This window comes from Leucoraja erinacea, chromosome 6 (assembly GCF_028641065.1).
Source record: "Leucoraja erinacea ecotype New England chromosome 6, Leri_hhj_1, whole genome shotgun sequence".
Taxonomy (NCBI): domain Eukaryota; kingdom Metazoa; phylum Chordata; class Chondrichthyes; order Rajiformes; family Rajidae; genus Leucoraja; species Leucoraja erinaceus.
In genome coordinates this window covers 450,026-467,176 of record NC_073382.1, presented here as the reverse complement: position 1 = coordinate 467,176, position 17,151 = coordinate 450,026, and the positions used below count along the sequence as shown (strand labels likewise).

Below are 17,151 nucleotides of genomic sequence, written 5' to 3'. Positions count from 1 at the left end.
AGGGTTAGGGGTTAGCAAACTATTAGTGGATCTCACTCAGCAGCTTAGTCTCTTGGGACATCATTAAATCCTCAAATATCATGACCGCATTGTTACTGCCTCTCCACGGTGCACAACCAGCGGCACGGTGGCGCAGCGGTAGAGTTGCTGCCTTAGAGCGTTTGCTGTGCTGGAGACCCGGGTTCGATCCCGACTACGGGTGCTGTCTATACGGAGTTTGTACGTTCTCCATGTGACCTGGGTGGATTTTCTCTGAGAACTTTGGCTTCCTCCCAAAGTCCAAAGACGTACAGGGTTGTAGGTTAATTGGCTTGGTATAAGCGTAAAATTGTCCCTAGTGTGTGTAGGATAGTGTTACTGTATGGGGATCGCTGGTCGGTGCGGACTCGGTGGGCCGAAGGGTTTGTTTCCGTGCTGTATCTCTAAGCTACAGCTGAAAAGAGTCAACATCTCCGATGACCTCTCTTGGACCCACAATACCTCTACTCTGATCAAGAAGGCTCATCAGCGTCTCTTCTTCCTGAGGAGACTGAAGAAGGTCCATCTGTCTCCTCAGATCCTGGTGAACTTCTACCGCTGCACCATCGAGAGCATCCTTACCAACTGCATCACAGTATGGTATGGCAACTGCTCTGTCTCCGACCGGAAGGCATTGCAGAGGGTGGTGAAAATTGCCCAACGCATCACCGGTTCCACGCTCCCCTCCATTGAGTCTGTCCAAAGCAAGCGCTGTCTGCGGAGGGCCCTCAGCATCGCCAAGGACTGCTCTCACCCCAACCATGGACTGTTTACCCTCCTACCATCCGGGAGGCGCTACAGGTCTCTCCGTTGCCGAACCAGCAGGTCGAGGAACAGCTTCTTTCCGGCGGCTGTCACTCTACTAAACAACGTACCTCGATGACTGCCAATCACCACCCCCCCCCCCCCGGACACTTATTATTTTTTTTATTCAAATCGTTTGCTATGTCGCTCTTCAAGGGAGATGCTAAATGCATTTCGTTGTCTCTGTACTGTACACTGACAATGACAATTAAAATTGAATCTGAATCTGAAACCACAGACACTAAACGCTATTCCCTTTTCATGTATTGGGGTCTAGGAAAGAGCATTCACTTCGCGGCCCTGTTTCCATCAATCTTTCCACCACGCACAAGAAACACAGACAGACACCATTGTATGCAGATGCCGAGAAGTGTGTTCAGCTCTGGCTGAACAACTTCTAATCTTGTATGTGGACTCGTTAAGAAGATTATGTATCAAAACACTGTCAGTGTTTATGGGGAGAAGAATAGGGTTGAGAGGGAAGATAGATCAGCCACGATTGAATGGTGCCGTAGATTTGATGGGCCTAATTCTGCTCCGGTAACTTATGAAAACCCAGCTCGTTGATGAACATTGGAAAAATAAGTATATACCATATAACCATATAACAATTACAGCACGGAAACAGGCCATCTCGACCCTTCTAGTCCGTGCCGAACACATATTCTCCCCTAGTCCCATACACCTGCGCTCAGACCATAACCCTCCATTCCTTTCCCGTCCATATAACTATCCAATTTATTTTTAAATGATAAAAACGAACCTGCCTCCACCGCCTTCACTGGAAGCTCATTCCACACAGCCACCACTCTCTGAGTAAAGAAGTTCCCCCTCATGTTACCCCTAAACTTCTGTCCTTTAATTCTCAAGTCATGTCCCCTTGTTCTAAGATTTCAGGAAAAAGCTGTGCATATTGAAGCTATATTGAAGCTATAATTTTTGGACGGGATTTCTGGTTTAATTTATGTCATGAAAGATCAAATGTTAGAAGCACAGGAACAAATGAGACAGAAGGAGCCGCTGAGGCACTCATAAGGGGACACAAAGTGCTGGAGTAAAGGGCTTGTCTCGCTTGGCCGTCATTTGCATGTCACACAGATGGCATGCAAAGATTTTGTACATCACCGAATCCTGCGACACCACACGCAGCCGCGCGTCACTACCTATGTCATCGTAGACCATGCGCGCATAATGCGCACCATGCACGCATCACATGCGTGTCACCACGCGCTCGTCATGTGTCGTGACGCGTAAATGATGTCTCGTAAATTAAACTCAAATGACGGGCAAGTGGGACAGGCCTTTAACTCAGCTTCTCTGGAGAACATAGATAGGAATAGATTGTGTAAATGCACAGAGTATTTTGCCCAGAAAAGGGTAATCGAGAACCAGTGGACATAGGTTTAGGGTGAGGGGGGTGGAGGGGGAAAGTTTTAATGCAAACCTGAGGGGCAACTTTTTTTGGGTGGTGGGTGTACGGAACGCGTTGCCGTTTGAGGTAGTTGATGCAGGTACTATGGTAACGCTCAAGATACATTTAGACAAGTACATGGCTAGGGAAGGTTTAGAGGGACAAGTGTTCTGCAACATCCACTCTCGTACAGTGGGACAGGGCCATTACAGTGCCAGAGACCAGAGTTCTATCCAGACTACGGGTGCTTGTCTGTACGGAGTTTGTACGTTGTCCCCGTGACCTGCGTGGGTTTTCTCCGAGATCTTCGGTTTCCTCCTGCACTCCAAAAGAGTATAATTTTACAGGTTAATTGGCTTGGTATAAATGTAAAAAATTGTCCCTAGTATGTGTGGGGTGGTGTTAATGTGCGGGGATCACAGGTCAGTCTGGATTCCCTGGGCCGAATGGCCTGTTGCCGCGCTGTATCACAAAACTAAGACATTGGATCATGTTTCTGGTGCTCCCTTTAAACTAATTACACTGAAATGGCTACAAAACTGTGTGAAGGTAGATGATGAGGAATTGGGTTGTTACTAATTACCGAGAAGGGATGAGATCCAGCAAGCAGAGATTAGGGAGCGAGGAAAGAACCACAATCTTAATACTAATCACAAAATTACTCCAAGCGCTAGGCACTAACGAGTACAGAAATGGGAAGGGAGACCGAATGTAGTGGAGAGAGTGTGGGAGGACAGGCTTTAGATATCTGTGGTTTTGCAACTCTTTCTGGGTTAGGTGATACCTTTACAAGTCAGACAGATCACATTATCAGCATCGATATCCTCACAGTAGGAGTTGCTGGTGTCACCTAACCCAGAAAGCATCCAAAAGTGTTCTCATACTTCTATAACTTTTGCCCGATGGGAGAGGGGAGAAGAGGAAGAGGCCGGGGTGAGATCACGAGAACCAAGTGATGGAATGGGATTGATGAAATTGCTCTAAGAGCAGGCATAGACCTCGGGCTGAATGGCCTGCAAACTGTGTTGTGCATGAAGACAAGAGAAATATTGAAAATAAAGTTTCCAAACATGATCTGTTCATTTAATATTGCATTCATTTTACAGATTGTACAACGTTGAGTTGGCTTGAATGTTGCTGCCACCCCCAAATGAGAGTGACAAACAAACGTATTAATAGACCAACGATGGACACAAAATGCTGGAGTAATTCAACAGGACCGGCAGCATCTCTGGAGAAGGAATGGGTGACGTTTCGGGTCGAGACCCTTCATCAGAATCCAAAACGTCACCCATTCCTTCTCTCCAGAGATGCTGCCTGTCCTGCTGAGTTACTCCAGCATTTTGTGTCTACCTTCGGTTTAAACCAGCATCTGCAGTTCCTTCCTTTGTATTAAACGCTAACTAGTTTCTGTGAGAGGAATTACTGCTTCGTGCAAAAAATGACATCCAGAATAGTTCCTGTGTGCTTGATGTGCACGTTTGTGAAGCCGTGGTTATGTAGGAGTTTCCTGTACTCGGACCCACTCCTCTCCTTCCCTTCACTCTCCATCATCAAGCCGAGGTTCTGCAGGAGGGCTCTGCAGGGTTTGGTCTTCCGATCATACAGCACAATCTCAGTCAGGAGAAGGCCACATCCTGGAAAACCCAGGGCACATTGTTTCATTAATCAATCGATGCAAGCTCATACAGTCATAGAGTGCTACAGTGTGGAAACAGACCCTTCGGCCCAACTTACCCACACCGGCCAATATGTCCCAGCTACACTCGTCCCACCTGCCAGCGCTTGGTCCATATCCCTACCAGCCTGTCCTATCTGTAAAGGAGTCTAGTCTGACACACTATAACCTTTACTATAGTCCTTAATTTAGCACATGGCACACACGTCCCAGTACTGGCTGCACCCAGCCTTCAGACGTACCGGGACAAAATGGGAGGAGGAGAAGGGAGGAGATCACAGTTATACTGATGTGAGAGGGCGTGTTAATGGTGATGAGGTAGCTACATTATAGGTTGCATGCATAAACCATCTACACTATATACCTGTCAAACTGTTTCTTAAACTTTGGAATTGTCCCAGCGTCCACTCCCTCCTCCGTAAGCTACACAGCACGACACAAGAAGATATCTATCTGGTAGACACAAAATGCTGGGGAAACTCAGCAGGTGAGGCAGCATCAATTGAGAGAAGGGGTTGGCGACGTTTCGGGTCGAGACACTTCTTCAGAATCTGAAGAAAGGTCTCGGCCTGAAACGTCACCAATTGAGTCTGAAGAAGGGTCTCAACCCAAAGCTTCGCCAATCCCTTCTCTGCATAGATGCTGCTTCATCCTCTGAGTTTATCCAGCATTTTGTGTCTACCTTCGATTTTGCCAGCATCTGCAGTTCTTTCTTAAACAAGATATCTCTCTGCTGGGAACAGGAATGGAAGCCTATAATAGAGTGGATGTGGAGAGGATGTTTCCGCTAGTGGGTTAGACTCAGACCAGAAGCCATATTCTCAGAAAAAAGGAAGTACCTTTGCGAAAGAGATGAGGAGGAATTCCTGTGGTCAGTGGGTGGTGAGTCTGTGGAATTCATTGCAACACAAGGCTGTGAAGGCCATGACACAGGATAGTTTTAAGGTGGAGCTTAGTAGATTCTTGATAAGTAAGTGTCAGGGGTTATGGGGGAGGGCAGGAGAATGGGGTTGAGAGGGAAAAACAGATCAGCCATGATTGACTTGATTGCAGAGTAGACTTGATGGGCTGAATGGCCTAATTCTGCTCCTATAACTTATGAACATGAATTATTTCAGTCATTATGAAAGAGTCATAAAGCATTTCAACCTAACTCATCGATACCAATCTGAATTAGTCCCATTGTTCTGTGTTTGCCCCATATTCTAAACATTTCTTACCCATAAACTTGTTCAAATGTCCAATAAACTTTGTAATTGCAGTCACCACTACCATTTATTTTTGCTGATTTTTCCATCTACTCAACACCCTCTGTGTGAAAATGTGATCCTCAGGTCCCCATTAAAACTTTCCCCTCTCAACTTAAACAGACATCCTCTAATTTTAGACAACACTACTCTGGGAAGAAGACCATGGCCATTCACCTTATCGATGCTCCTCATGGTATTATAAGCCTCTATGTTACACCTCAACCTTCTTAGCTCCATGGAAAACAATCCCAGTTTATCCAGTATCTCCCTATAACTAAAGCACTCAATTCAGGCAACATCCTTGTGAATTCTTCCTGCACCTGCTCTAGCTTGTGCTGGGCGTCACTCTGACAATGGAGGAGGCCCAGGACAGAAAGGTCAGGTTGGGGATTAGGGGGGAGTTAAAGTTCTGAGCAACCGGGAGATCAGGCAGGTTTAGGCGGACTGAGCGGAGGTGTTCAGCGAAACAATCACCGAGCCTGCGCTTGGTCTCGCCGATATCTTGCAAATGTTCAAAGTCCATTATTTTTGTACGAAAGTATATATCAAGCAAATGGTCCCACAAAGCGGGTGGCATGGTGGCGCAGCGGTAGAGTTGCTGCCTTACAGCACCAGTGACCCGGGCTAGATCCAGACTATGGGTGCTGTCTGTATGGAGCTTGTATGTTCTCCCCGTGACCAGCGTGGGTTTTCCCCAGGTGCTCCTGTTTCTTCTCCACATTCCAAGGCGTACTGGTTTGTAGGTTAATTGGCTTGGGTAAATATGATAAATTATCCCTAGTGTGTAGGATAGTGCTAGTGTATGGAGGGCCTGTTGGGCCTGTTTCCATGCTGTATCCCTCAACTAAACTAAAATCATTCATTTGCTTATTATTTTCCCACACTTATTATTTTCCCCTTTTCTTTATTTTTTCTATTATTTCCTTGACTTTATTTCATTCCTTCACCCTTTCGATCTTCTGAATTCTCTGGCTCAGAATCCGTTGTCAAACATAAACCCACGCTCATCTCTAACCTCGAGAAAGGCTTCCGCAGAGAAATGTAGCAACATTTGTCACTGTTCCCAGAGGCTTTTTTTGCTTCCTCATCAACAGCTGTTTCGAGGAACAGTGAAGAACTCGAGTCGGCTGAGCAGCCTGTTGTACTGAATAGCAAACAGATGCTAAAAAGCACTAATTATAATCAATTTAGTATTTTTACACAAAGTCTGGTGCACACACATTGGATTAATAAGGTCATAAGTGATAGGATAATGTCGTAAGTGATTTGGCCATTCAGCCCATGAAGTCTACTTCGCCATTCAATCATGGCTGATCTATTTCTCCCTCCTAACCCCATTCTCCTGCCTTCTACCCATAACCTCTGACAGCCGTCCTAATCAAGAATCTATCTATGCCTGCCTTGAAAATATCCAGATTTGGCCTCCACAGCCGTCCGTGGCAAAGAATTCCACTGATTCACAACCTTCTCATTAAAGTGTTTAATCATTTATGCCCTGTGCTTATAGGGCATTAAAGCTATTTAAAACAAAAGTGAAGCTCGTTATTTACAATTGCAATTAAATACTGTTATCAGATCTGTTTATTGAGCCATTGTCATACAGAGTGGAAACAGGCCCTTCAGCCCAACTTGCCCACACCGCAACATGTCCCATCTAGTCCGATTTACCAGAATTTGGCCCATATCCTTCTAAACCTGAAACCCGAAACCTTTACAGAAATAAAACTGAGGCTTCATTTAGGTTATTGCTAAAATATACAATTGATTTCTCAAGCAAGGAACTGACTACATGAAATATGCAGGGCAGGAAGGAAAATGATGCAAGATAAAGTCTAGGGGAAATGGGCAGGGCAAGTTTTTGTTGATACAGAGAATGTTGGATGCCTGAAATACCCTGTCGTGGGTGGTGGTGGAGGCAGATTTGATAGCAGCGTTTAAGCAGCTTCCAGATAAGCACATGGATGTGGAGGGAATGGAGGGACAAGGATCACGTGTCGGCAAGTGAGATTAGCTTATCTTGGCATCATGTTCAGCATCCAAGATGGCGGTGCTGGCTTAACAGCTGCGGCCCACCTGCAGTCCATCTGATTTTTTTCTTTCTTTTTGTTCCTTTGTCATGTTTTAGTTAATTTTGTTTTATTAAATTGTGTATGTGTGTGGGTGGGGTGGGAGAAACATGTTTTGGTCTCTTCCTTCGGGGGATGCGACTTTTTTTCTGTCGTATTCCCCGTCCCCGTCCCCGTCTCCGTCTGCGCCGTGGCCTAATGGCGGAGCTGGCGGCCTCCGAGCTGTGGCGGTGGCAGCAGCGGCAGCGGAGACCCGACCCGGACCCGGAGCTGTGGCAGCGGTGGCAGAGGCGACCCAACCCCGGAGCTGTAGCAGCGGCAGCAGCGGCAACGGAGACCCAACTCGGCCCCGGAACCGACTCGGCCCCGGAACCGTGGCAGCGCAGACCCGACTCGGCCCCAGAACCGTGGCGGTGGCAGCGCAGACCCGACCCGGCCCCGGAGTTGTAGCGGCGGCGGCAGAGGCGACCCGACTCGGCTGTAGCAGCGGCGGCAGCGGCAACGGAGACCCGACTCGCCCCGGAACCGTGGCGGCAGCAGCGCAGACCCGACTCGGCCCCGGAACCGTGGCGGCAGCAACAGAGACCCGACTCGGCCCCAGAACCGTGGCGGCGGCAGCGGCAGCGCAGACCCGACTCGGCCCCAGAACCGTGTCGGCGGCAGCGACCACCCGCGGAGTTTGAACCGGCCCGTTCGCGGAGCACGGTTGAGCCGCGGGGTTTACCATCACCCGGTGGGGTGACAACATCTGGAGCCTGGATCGCCGCGGCGCAGAGGGAGAACAAAGAGGGAGGAGACAGAGACTTTAAGATTTTGCCTTCCACCACAGGGAGGAGGTGTTTGGTGAACTCACTGTGGTGGTTGTTAAATTTGTGTTGATTGTGTGTTTTTGTCAGTTATATTATGTGTATGACTGCAGGGAAACAAAATTTCGTTTTGGACCGAAAAGTTTGAATCCAAAGGAATCTAATCTAATCATTGACATAGTGGACCAAAGGGACTGGTCCAGTATTGTGTATTTCTATGTTCCATAAACGCAGTGCAAATAAGACGCTAGAAGAAATGGAAGCTTTCGTAAAATAGGAGCAAAGGAATCCCTCAGCACCTTCAGTGCCTCAGTTGATCAGAGTTGTGTTAACAAGATCGGCATTTCCAATGCATTGACATCGTTCAGAGTGCAGGTTCCTGGCAAGTCATGTTTTGTCGTGTTCATAAGTCACAGGACATTCGGCCCATCGATCCTGCTCTGCCATCCAATCATGGCTGATCTATCTTTCCCTCTCAAGCCCATTCTCCAAATATGAAGGTAATTTCAAGAGCACATAATGGATGATACATTATCAAAAGATCTACCCAAGGCAAATAAAGTTCCCCGTAATTCAAAGAATGAGGAGATAGAGAACTTCCAACGTAGAGCAGATTGAGGGAGATTGTATTACCTGGTTTGCATCTGTGAGAGAGCTTGCTTAACAGGAGATCGATCTTGTCTTCCTTCCAGTAATGCAGAACATGCCCAAGAATGTAAAGTTCTGCCTGCGGTATATCGTCTGTGAAGATGTTTCCTTTTTTGGGCAGGTGGAAGATAAAAATTAAATATTAAAATCTTGCCTGATATAGTTTAGATTAGTTTAGAGATACAGCACAGAAACAGGCCCTTCGGTTCCACCGAGTCCGGGCTGGCCAGTGAACCCTGCACAATAACACTATCCTACACACACTAGGGGCAATTTACAATTAGCATGGAATTTAGCACAATGGCAATCATCATTCAATTAACTTTGGTGGCCAAGTCACTAGAACGAACAAAATGATTTGCCCAAAATTGGACAAATCGGAAAGAAAATTAAGATAATTCATTTGTCCCTTAAATTCATATCTAAAATCTAGACGTTTGTTGAGGGTGATCGTAAATCTAAGTCTTTTTGTACTACGTCTTTAGCTAAAGTTGCAATTGAATTTAAACTTTACCTCGGGATTCAGTGAGATCATTTAATTGTACAATGAAAGCTAATTCTGAAGGGAGAAGTTAAAGAGTGGATCTTGAACCAAGAGAGAAATCAGAAGGCAGTGAAGGCCAATTCTCTGGATGCTTTCAAGTGACAGTTAAGGGCCTGTCCCACTGTACGAGGTAATTCAAGAGTTAACCATATAATATAACCATATAACAATTACAGCACGGAAACAGGCCAACTTGACCCTTCTAGTCCGTGCCGAACACATAATCTCCCCTAGTCCCAAATACCTGCGCTCAGACCATAACCCTCCATTCCCTTCCCATCCATATAACTATCCAATTTATTTTTAAATGATGAAAACGAACCTGCCTCCACCACCTTCACTGGAAGCTCATTCCACACAGCTACCACTCTCTGAGTAAAGAAGTTCCCCCTCATGTTACCCTTAAACTTCAGTCGCTTAATTCTCATGTCATGTCCCCTTGTTTGAATCTTCCCTACTCTCAGTGGGAAAAGCTTTTCCACGTCAACTCTGTCTATCCCTCTCATCATTTTAAAAACCTCTATCAAGTCCCCCCATAACCTTCTGCGCTCCAAAGAATAAAGCCCTAACTTGTTCAACCTTTCTCTGTAACTTAGTTGCTGAAACCCAGGCAACATTCTAGTAAATCTCCTCTGTACTCTATCTAGTTCTCCCGAGTTTTCCCCTGATTCGAAGAGAATGTCCGTAGCGGGTCCGTATGAGTTTGTGGATGTCTTGTAGCGGCTCGTAATGCTAACGGTAGGTACTCGGGAAATCCGGTAAACTCTGTATGTCATTTCAACACTGTGAAAAATGTCCACAAGTAAAAAAAATGTGGTGAAAAAAATTGTTAAGGGCCTGTCCCACGATGCGAGTTTACCCAAGAGCTCTCCCGAGTTTAAATAAATATCAAACTCATGGTAAGTACGTAGAATGTACGTAGCGGGTACGTCGGAGCTCTTGGACATCTCGTAGCGGTTCGTAACGCTAACGGCAGGTACTCGGGGAAACGCGGTAAGCTCGTGAAACTCGTGAAGTTTTTTCAACACTGAAAAATTTCCAAGAGTAAAAAAATACTCGTGATGAAGTACCACGAGTTTGATTTTTTTTTAAACTCAAGAGAGCTCTTGGGTAAACTTGCATCATGGGACAGGGGCTATACTTTTTACTTGTACGAGCCGCTACGAGACATCCACGAACTCCTACGGACCCGCTACGGACATTCTCCGAGTTCGAATCAGGGGAAAACTCGGGAGAACTCTTGAATTACCTCGTGCAGTGGGACAGACACTTAAGATAGAGCTCTTAAAGATTGCGGAGTCAGGGGATATGGTGAGAAGGCAGGAACGGGGCACTGAATGTGGATGATCAGCCACGATCATGTGAATGGCGGTGCTGGCTCGACGGGCCGAATGGCCTACTCCTGCACCTGTTGTCTATTGTCTAAAACTCGCTGCAATGCTCTTATTTACCTTCCTGGAAAGAAATTCGACTCATGTTTTGACTTTGTCGTTGGAAACGCTTAAAGTTTTCCAACAATGGTGGCAGGTTAAACAGTGTGAGAACCATATCTTGATATGCATTTGCCATCTCGTATGCCAAAACTCCAGAAACTCCTGCAAAAGAAAAAAATATTGATTTAAGAAAACCTAACTGAAGAGATATCTCTTTGTCATCTATTTAACATGCTCTGCCTTAACCAGAAACATCTTCTCAATATCAAACATTTTTCTGCCTTTAAATGAAATAGCAGTCTATTGATCATTTCTGATTACAATATATTTTTAAATCAATCCTTCAATATGACATATTCAGCCACATCGCTGTGCATGCAGATTAAAATGGAAGCACAACATATTTATTGAGGATAGACACAAAATGCTGGAGAAACTCAGTGAGTCAGGCAAGTGTCTCTGGAGAAAGAGGATGGTTGATGTTTCCGGGTCGAGATCCTTCTTCAGGTGAAGAAGGGTTCCGACCCAAAACGTCACCCATCCTTTTTCTACAGAAATGTTGCCTAACCCACTGAGTTACTCCAGCACTTCATGTCCATCTTTGGTATAAACCAGCATCTGCTGTTCCTCACTACACATTATTTATTGTAGTCTGGATGACTAATTTGGGCCCTGTTGCTTGTTTGACTTTGCATTTCACAAACCATACTCCCAAGACTGAAAAAGTGTCCTGTTTATCGAAGCACCACCTGTTTATTTACCTACAAATGCCTCATGATCCGCTGAGTTCCTCCAGCACTTTGTGTCTTGCTTAACCCTGCAGCGTCTGCAGTTACTGGCATCCCTCTTACTCCTTTCTGGGTAGCCCTCAAGATCTGTAGCTCCTTTAACTCCCAAATTCATCTCATTAAACCCTTCCACCATAACCGATTTCCATCTGGGATGGCACAGAGGTGCAGCGGTAAGTTGCTGCCTCAGAGACCTGGGATCAATCTTGATTACGGGTGCTGTCTGTACAGAGTTTGTACGTTCTCCCTGTGACTGTGTGGGTTTTCTCCGGGTGCTCCGGTTTCCACCTACATCCCGAATATGTGCAGGTTTGTACATTAATTGTCCCTACAGGGTGACTACTGGCTGGTGCGGACACAGTGGGCCTGATTCCATGGTATATCCCTACAGTCTAAATCTACTCCTGCATTCTACCATGAACCCCTGCGTGTGGCTCCAATTCGTGTACAGAAGATGGTATTTGAATCGGGTCAAACATTCTGCAATGCTTCAGTATATTAAACAGAATTTAAGGAATTAAGATATGATACTAATGGTGTTTGCCTGGGGCAATAGTTAGCACAATAAGAGCATTGCAGCGAGTTTTAGACAAGTTAGTACAGCACAAGAACAGGCCCTATGGCATACAGTGTCAGTGCTACACATGATGCCTGCAATAATCCATATCCATATGTCAATGCAAAGGTTTCTTGAATGCCTCTATCGTATCTGCCTCAACCGGTAGGCGGCGCGACTCTCGTCAGCAAACGGCGACTTCTCCCGCCCGAGCTGCGGGGTCGAAGAGCTCCTGGAGCGGGGCCTAACATCACTGCCCCGTGCGGCTTGGAATGGCCGCGGGACTCTGCGAGCGCACGCCGGGGCTACAACTTCAAGACCCGGTGTGCGACCTTGCATCACCCGGCGTGGCTTTAATGGCCGCGGGACAATCGCCATCGCCAGCCGGGGGCTTTGACTTTGACTCTGACATCGGGGGGGGGGGGGGGGAGAGTGCAGTGGAGAGATAAGTTTTTTTTGGCCTTCCATCACAGCAATGTGATGGATGTTTATGTAAAATGTAAATTATGTTGTGTCTGGGGTCTATTTGTTTGTAATGTATGGCTGCAGAAACGGCATTTCGTTTGGACCTCAAGGGGTCCAAATGACAATTAAATTGACTCTTGACCACCACCCCAGGCAGCGCGTTCCAGGCACTCACCACCCGCCGTGAAAAAATACATGCCTCGCACATCTCCTTCAAACTTTAGACCCCTCTTTTAAAAAAGAGAAAATACTCAGAGAAAATTAAGGCAGGCCAAAATACAAAAGCCTTTTGGCTTTTGCCTCCAATCATGAATAAATGTGGGATGTGTCTCGATATTGTTAGCTTCTATCTGGGGTCAAGGAAAGAGCGTTCACATCGTGGCCCTGTTTCCACCACCACACACAAGAAGCGACAAGACAGACACCATTGTGTGTTCAGCTCTGACTGAACAACTTCTAATTTTGTGTGTGGACTCGATAAGAAGAAGCTCCTATCTGACTAAGAAAAAGATAACATCACAGTTCGAAGCTCAGTTACAATTGAGTTTACTTTGAAAGCCTTGTTCCAAGACTGGTGTGTGACAATCTTCTTGGAGGGAGACGGAATTCATTAGTCATAACACTCAATTCATTAACATACATAATTGACCATTCAAAATGTTTTCATACCTCCTAAGTCACAAGCAGTTTTAAATGATGATAGATCAAACGCCCAAACAATGTCATTCCCAACCACTTTGATAATACTGTTAATGGCAGACATTCGAGACAACATTTGTTCTGAATTCTGTTGATGGAAAACTTAATGTTAAGGAAGCATTTTGATATATAAAAAACCAATGGAGACAATTTAGACCAATGATTAAATTACAATAGAAAGGGGACCTAAATGTGAGATTCCTTTCTTAACAGGTTCCACCATTTTCACCCTCGTGTCTTCTCCACTTATGCTAACTTTAGTTACAATCTCCATCCTTCTCTCCCCCATCTAACTCCTTTACCAATTAACCGCTCCTTACCTGCATCCTGGCAGGTAAGGACAGGACTTACCTTGTCCTTACCTGTAACTTAAAAAGGTACAGGTCACCCCTGGCCACTCAAGAATTTACCATTTTGCATCTTGCAGTGTAGCCTCTGTATTACTGTTCATGAAGTCTCCTGCGGACAGTGGTCATTGACAAATCCACACCTGAGTGGTTCTGATCTGTAGGACAGGTGTTTGGGAATTTTTCTTTATTACAGAGAGAATTCTTCTGTCATCAGTCTTCCTTGGCCTGCCAGTCCCTTTGCGATTAGTAAGCTCACCAGTGCTCTCTTTCTTCTTAATGATGTTCCAAACAGTTGATTTTGGTAAGCCTAAGGTTTGGCTGATGTCTCTAACAGTTTTATTCTAGTTTCTCACTCATAATGGCTTCTTTGACTTTCATTGGCACAACCTTGGTCCTCATGTTGATAAACAGTAATAAATGTTTCCAAAGGTGATGGAAAGACTGGATGAAAGACTAGGTGCTGAGCGCTCTCTTATACCTGCATTAAGGAGGCATTTAAACACACCTGAGCAATTACAAACACCCTTGAAGCAAACATATGATGCCCTGAAATGAGGGGACTATGTATAAACACAGCTGTAATTTCTACATGGTGAAACCAAAATGTATAAAAATGGTCTTTATTAAAATCTGACAATGTGCACTTTAACTACATGTGACTTTTTTTCTATTACAATTCTCAAATTGTGGAGTGCAGATGCAAATAAATAAATGATGGGTCTTTGTCCCAAACATTATGGATGGCACTATAGCTCTGAGGGTGAACAGAATCCATGGATATGGGGAGAAAGCAGAAATGCAATATTGAAAGGCCGAATGGCTGACTCCTGCACCTAATTTCTATGTTTCTCTCTGTGACAAAACTCAGAGAAATCTTCAAACTGGTCAGTGGTTATATCAGAGTTGTCTACCAGTGAATTACATAGAACAGAAACCAGCAAAGGAACAGGCGCTTCTGCCCACAATGTCCATGCTGAACATACCAGGTTAAACTGATTTCCTTTACTTGCATGTGATCCATATTCCTACATTATTACACATATCCATATGCCTATCTAAAAAACTCTTAAAAGCAGCTTTCATATCTGCCTCCATCACCAATCCTGGCAGCAGTTTCCCTAAATTCACCACTGTGTGAAAATCAAATTGTCCTGCACATCTGCATTAAATTTTGCCTTAAAACTTCACCTTCTCTTCTTAGAAATGTCATGTCATTAGAGCAGAATTAGGTCATTTGGCCCATCGAGTCTACTCTGCCATTCAAACATGAATGATCCGTCTTTCCCTCATCCCCATTCTCCTGCCTTCTCCTCGTACCCTTTTACACCCTTACTAATCAAGAACTTTGGGGAAAAGATTCTGACCCTATCTGTTCTTCTTAGGCCCCCTTTAGTCATGGCTGACCATGGGTGTCTCCAGGGTTGGAGGACGCCAGTGCGTGACTTTGTTTAACGAGGTGAGACTGGTGCACAGACAGCCACCCCACGGTCCTTGACAGATCTGGGTCAGGATCCAGTGGCATGGAGTCCAATCGACCGGAGACCCTTTTTCTGCTGCAGCCTTCATCCGCCTTCCCAGCCGTTGTGACGCTCCACTAAGGTCAGCCATCATCCTCCGCCTGTTCCACCGTTGAGGTCTTGGTTGGATTGCTCTTTGTCAGAGTCCTTCCCCTCGACCTTACCGCCATGGGTGGCCCTACCAGGAGCGTAGCTCCAGACGGCATCGCTCTCAGGATCTCAGGTCCACACAAAGTTCTCCACCACGACAAGGTGACAATCCCTGTCTATACCTCTCTTAATTTTATACACTTCTATCAGATTTACCTGCAGCCTCCAGCGATCCAGGGAAAACAATCCAAGTTTGTCCAACCTGTTGCTGTAGCTAGTACGCTTTAATCCAGGCAGCATTCTGGCAAACCACCTCTGCACCCCCTCCAATTACCTTCAATAGACGGTGGTTTCTGAACAGTGCAAGGTCGACAATAGTGGAGAATGTCCGCTGATTCATGTGGGAGCGACGGTTATAAAACCAAGATACTTTACCTGATATAAGTCTGTAGCCTTTGCCCCAGGAGTTGATGCACACTGATTTGGCCCCTCTTTCACAGCCAAATCCAGATGAGTGAACAGTGGCCAAATGTGATCATTATTATAACTAATATAATCACACACAGAATTTGCAGTGTCTGACACCAGAAACATGTTGGCCAGTTTAGTGTTCTTATAGACTGCAAAAACAAGGGTAAAAAAAGAGAATACATAAGTAATCTTCTCAATTTGTCGTGACACTCAAACCTTAAGGCACCTTACACCGCCACAGGGCGGCACGATGGTGCAACGGTAGATTTGCTGCACTACAGAGCATGCAGCGCCAGAGACCCGGGTTCGATCCCGACATCGGGAGCTTTCTGTATGGAGTTTGTATGTTCTCCCCGTGACCTGCGTGGGTTTTCTCTGAGATCTTCGGTTGCCTCCCACACTCCTATGACGTACAGATAAGGTATGAATAGTCAAATGAACAATTGCCCCTAATGTGTGTAGGATAGTGAAAATGTGGAGGGTTCGCTGGTCAGTGCGGACTGTGGGTTGAAGGGCCTGTTTCCCGCTGTATCTCTAAACTAAACCAACCTAAACCATTTTCACAGATTGTCAATAACTCAGAGTTATAGTCACATAGCGAGGAAACAGGCCCTTTAGCTCAACTTGCCCACGACGACCAACATGCCCCATCTAAACTAGTCCCAATTTTAAACTTTAGAGGCTTTAGAGATACGCACAGAAACAGGCCCTTCGCATCACCTAGTCCGAGTCGACCAGCACTCACCCATACACTAACATTATCCTGCACATTAAGGACAATTTACAATTTTTACCAAAGCTAATTAACCTAAAAATCTGTAGGAAAGAACTGCAGATGCTGCTTTAAAACGAAGATAGGGCAGAAAATGCTGGAGTAACTAAGCGCGTCAGGCAGCGTCTCTGGAGAGAAGGAATGGGTGATGTTTCAGGTCGAGACCCTTCTTCAGTCTGATGAAGGGTCTCAACCCGAACGTCATCCATTCCTTCTCTCAGAGATGCTGCCTGTCCCACTGAGTGACTCCAGCATATTGTGTTTATCTTCAACCTATAAACCTGTTCGTCTTCGGAGCGTGGGAGGAAACCTGAGCACCTGGAGAAAGCCCCACACAGTAATGGGGAGAACGTACAAACTCCGTACAGACAGCACCCCGTAGTCAGGATCGAACCCGGGTGTCTGGTGCTGTAAGGTGGCAACTCTACCGCTGCACCACCGTGCCGACCCACTATCTAAAACTCTATTTTGTTTCAAAATGTCTTCAGTGGCGACTGTACAAACATCTACATGAAAGAGGTGGATTAAAGATCAAAGACAAGTAAGGACAAACTTTATAAATCGATCAGCCTAAGCACGATTGCCTGATCACTCACATTGTGAAGTTCCCGGCGTTTTATCTACTAAGCCCAGTGATACGCACGCATCTAAGAGACGTTCTGTCCCATTCACTGTGGTCTTTAATCTCTGAGCAATGTCAGAAGCTTCTAAACCATCGTGTGTGCTCAACACATCAAATACTTTCAGTTTGGTGGCTGTGAATAGGACCTGCAGGTTAAAACCAC

At 45.7% G+C, this 17,151-nt stretch overlaps 1 protein-coding gene across 3 annotated transcripts in view; it reads right to left on the bottom strand.

The window, feature by feature from the left end:
* Window positions 1–3,291: 3,291 nt before the first annotated feature.
* LOC129697817 (probable bifunctional dTTP/UTP pyrophosphatase/methyltransferase protein) overlaps window positions 3,292–17,151 on the bottom strand; it is a 39,951-nt gene continuing 26,091 nt past the window's right edge. For all 3 annotated transcript variants that reach the window (XM_055636446.1, XM_055636445.1, XM_055636447.1), the window contains 6 exons: window positions 16,963–17,134; window positions 15,559–15,743; window positions 13,137–13,254; window positions 10,677–10,820; window positions 8,667–8,789; window positions 3,292–3,870 (listed from right to left, as the gene is read on the bottom strand). In XM_055636446.1, the coding sequence (XP_055492421.1) occupies window positions 3,656–3,870; window positions 8,667–8,789; window positions 10,677–10,820; window positions 13,137–13,254; window positions 15,559–15,743; window positions 16,963–17,134 (957 nt within the window). In that variant the 3' untranslated portion in view covers window positions 3,292–3,655. The remainder of the gene's footprint in view (window positions 3,871–8,666; window positions 8,790–10,676; window positions 10,821–13,136; window positions 13,255–15,558; window positions 15,744–16,962; window positions 17,135–17,151) is intronic.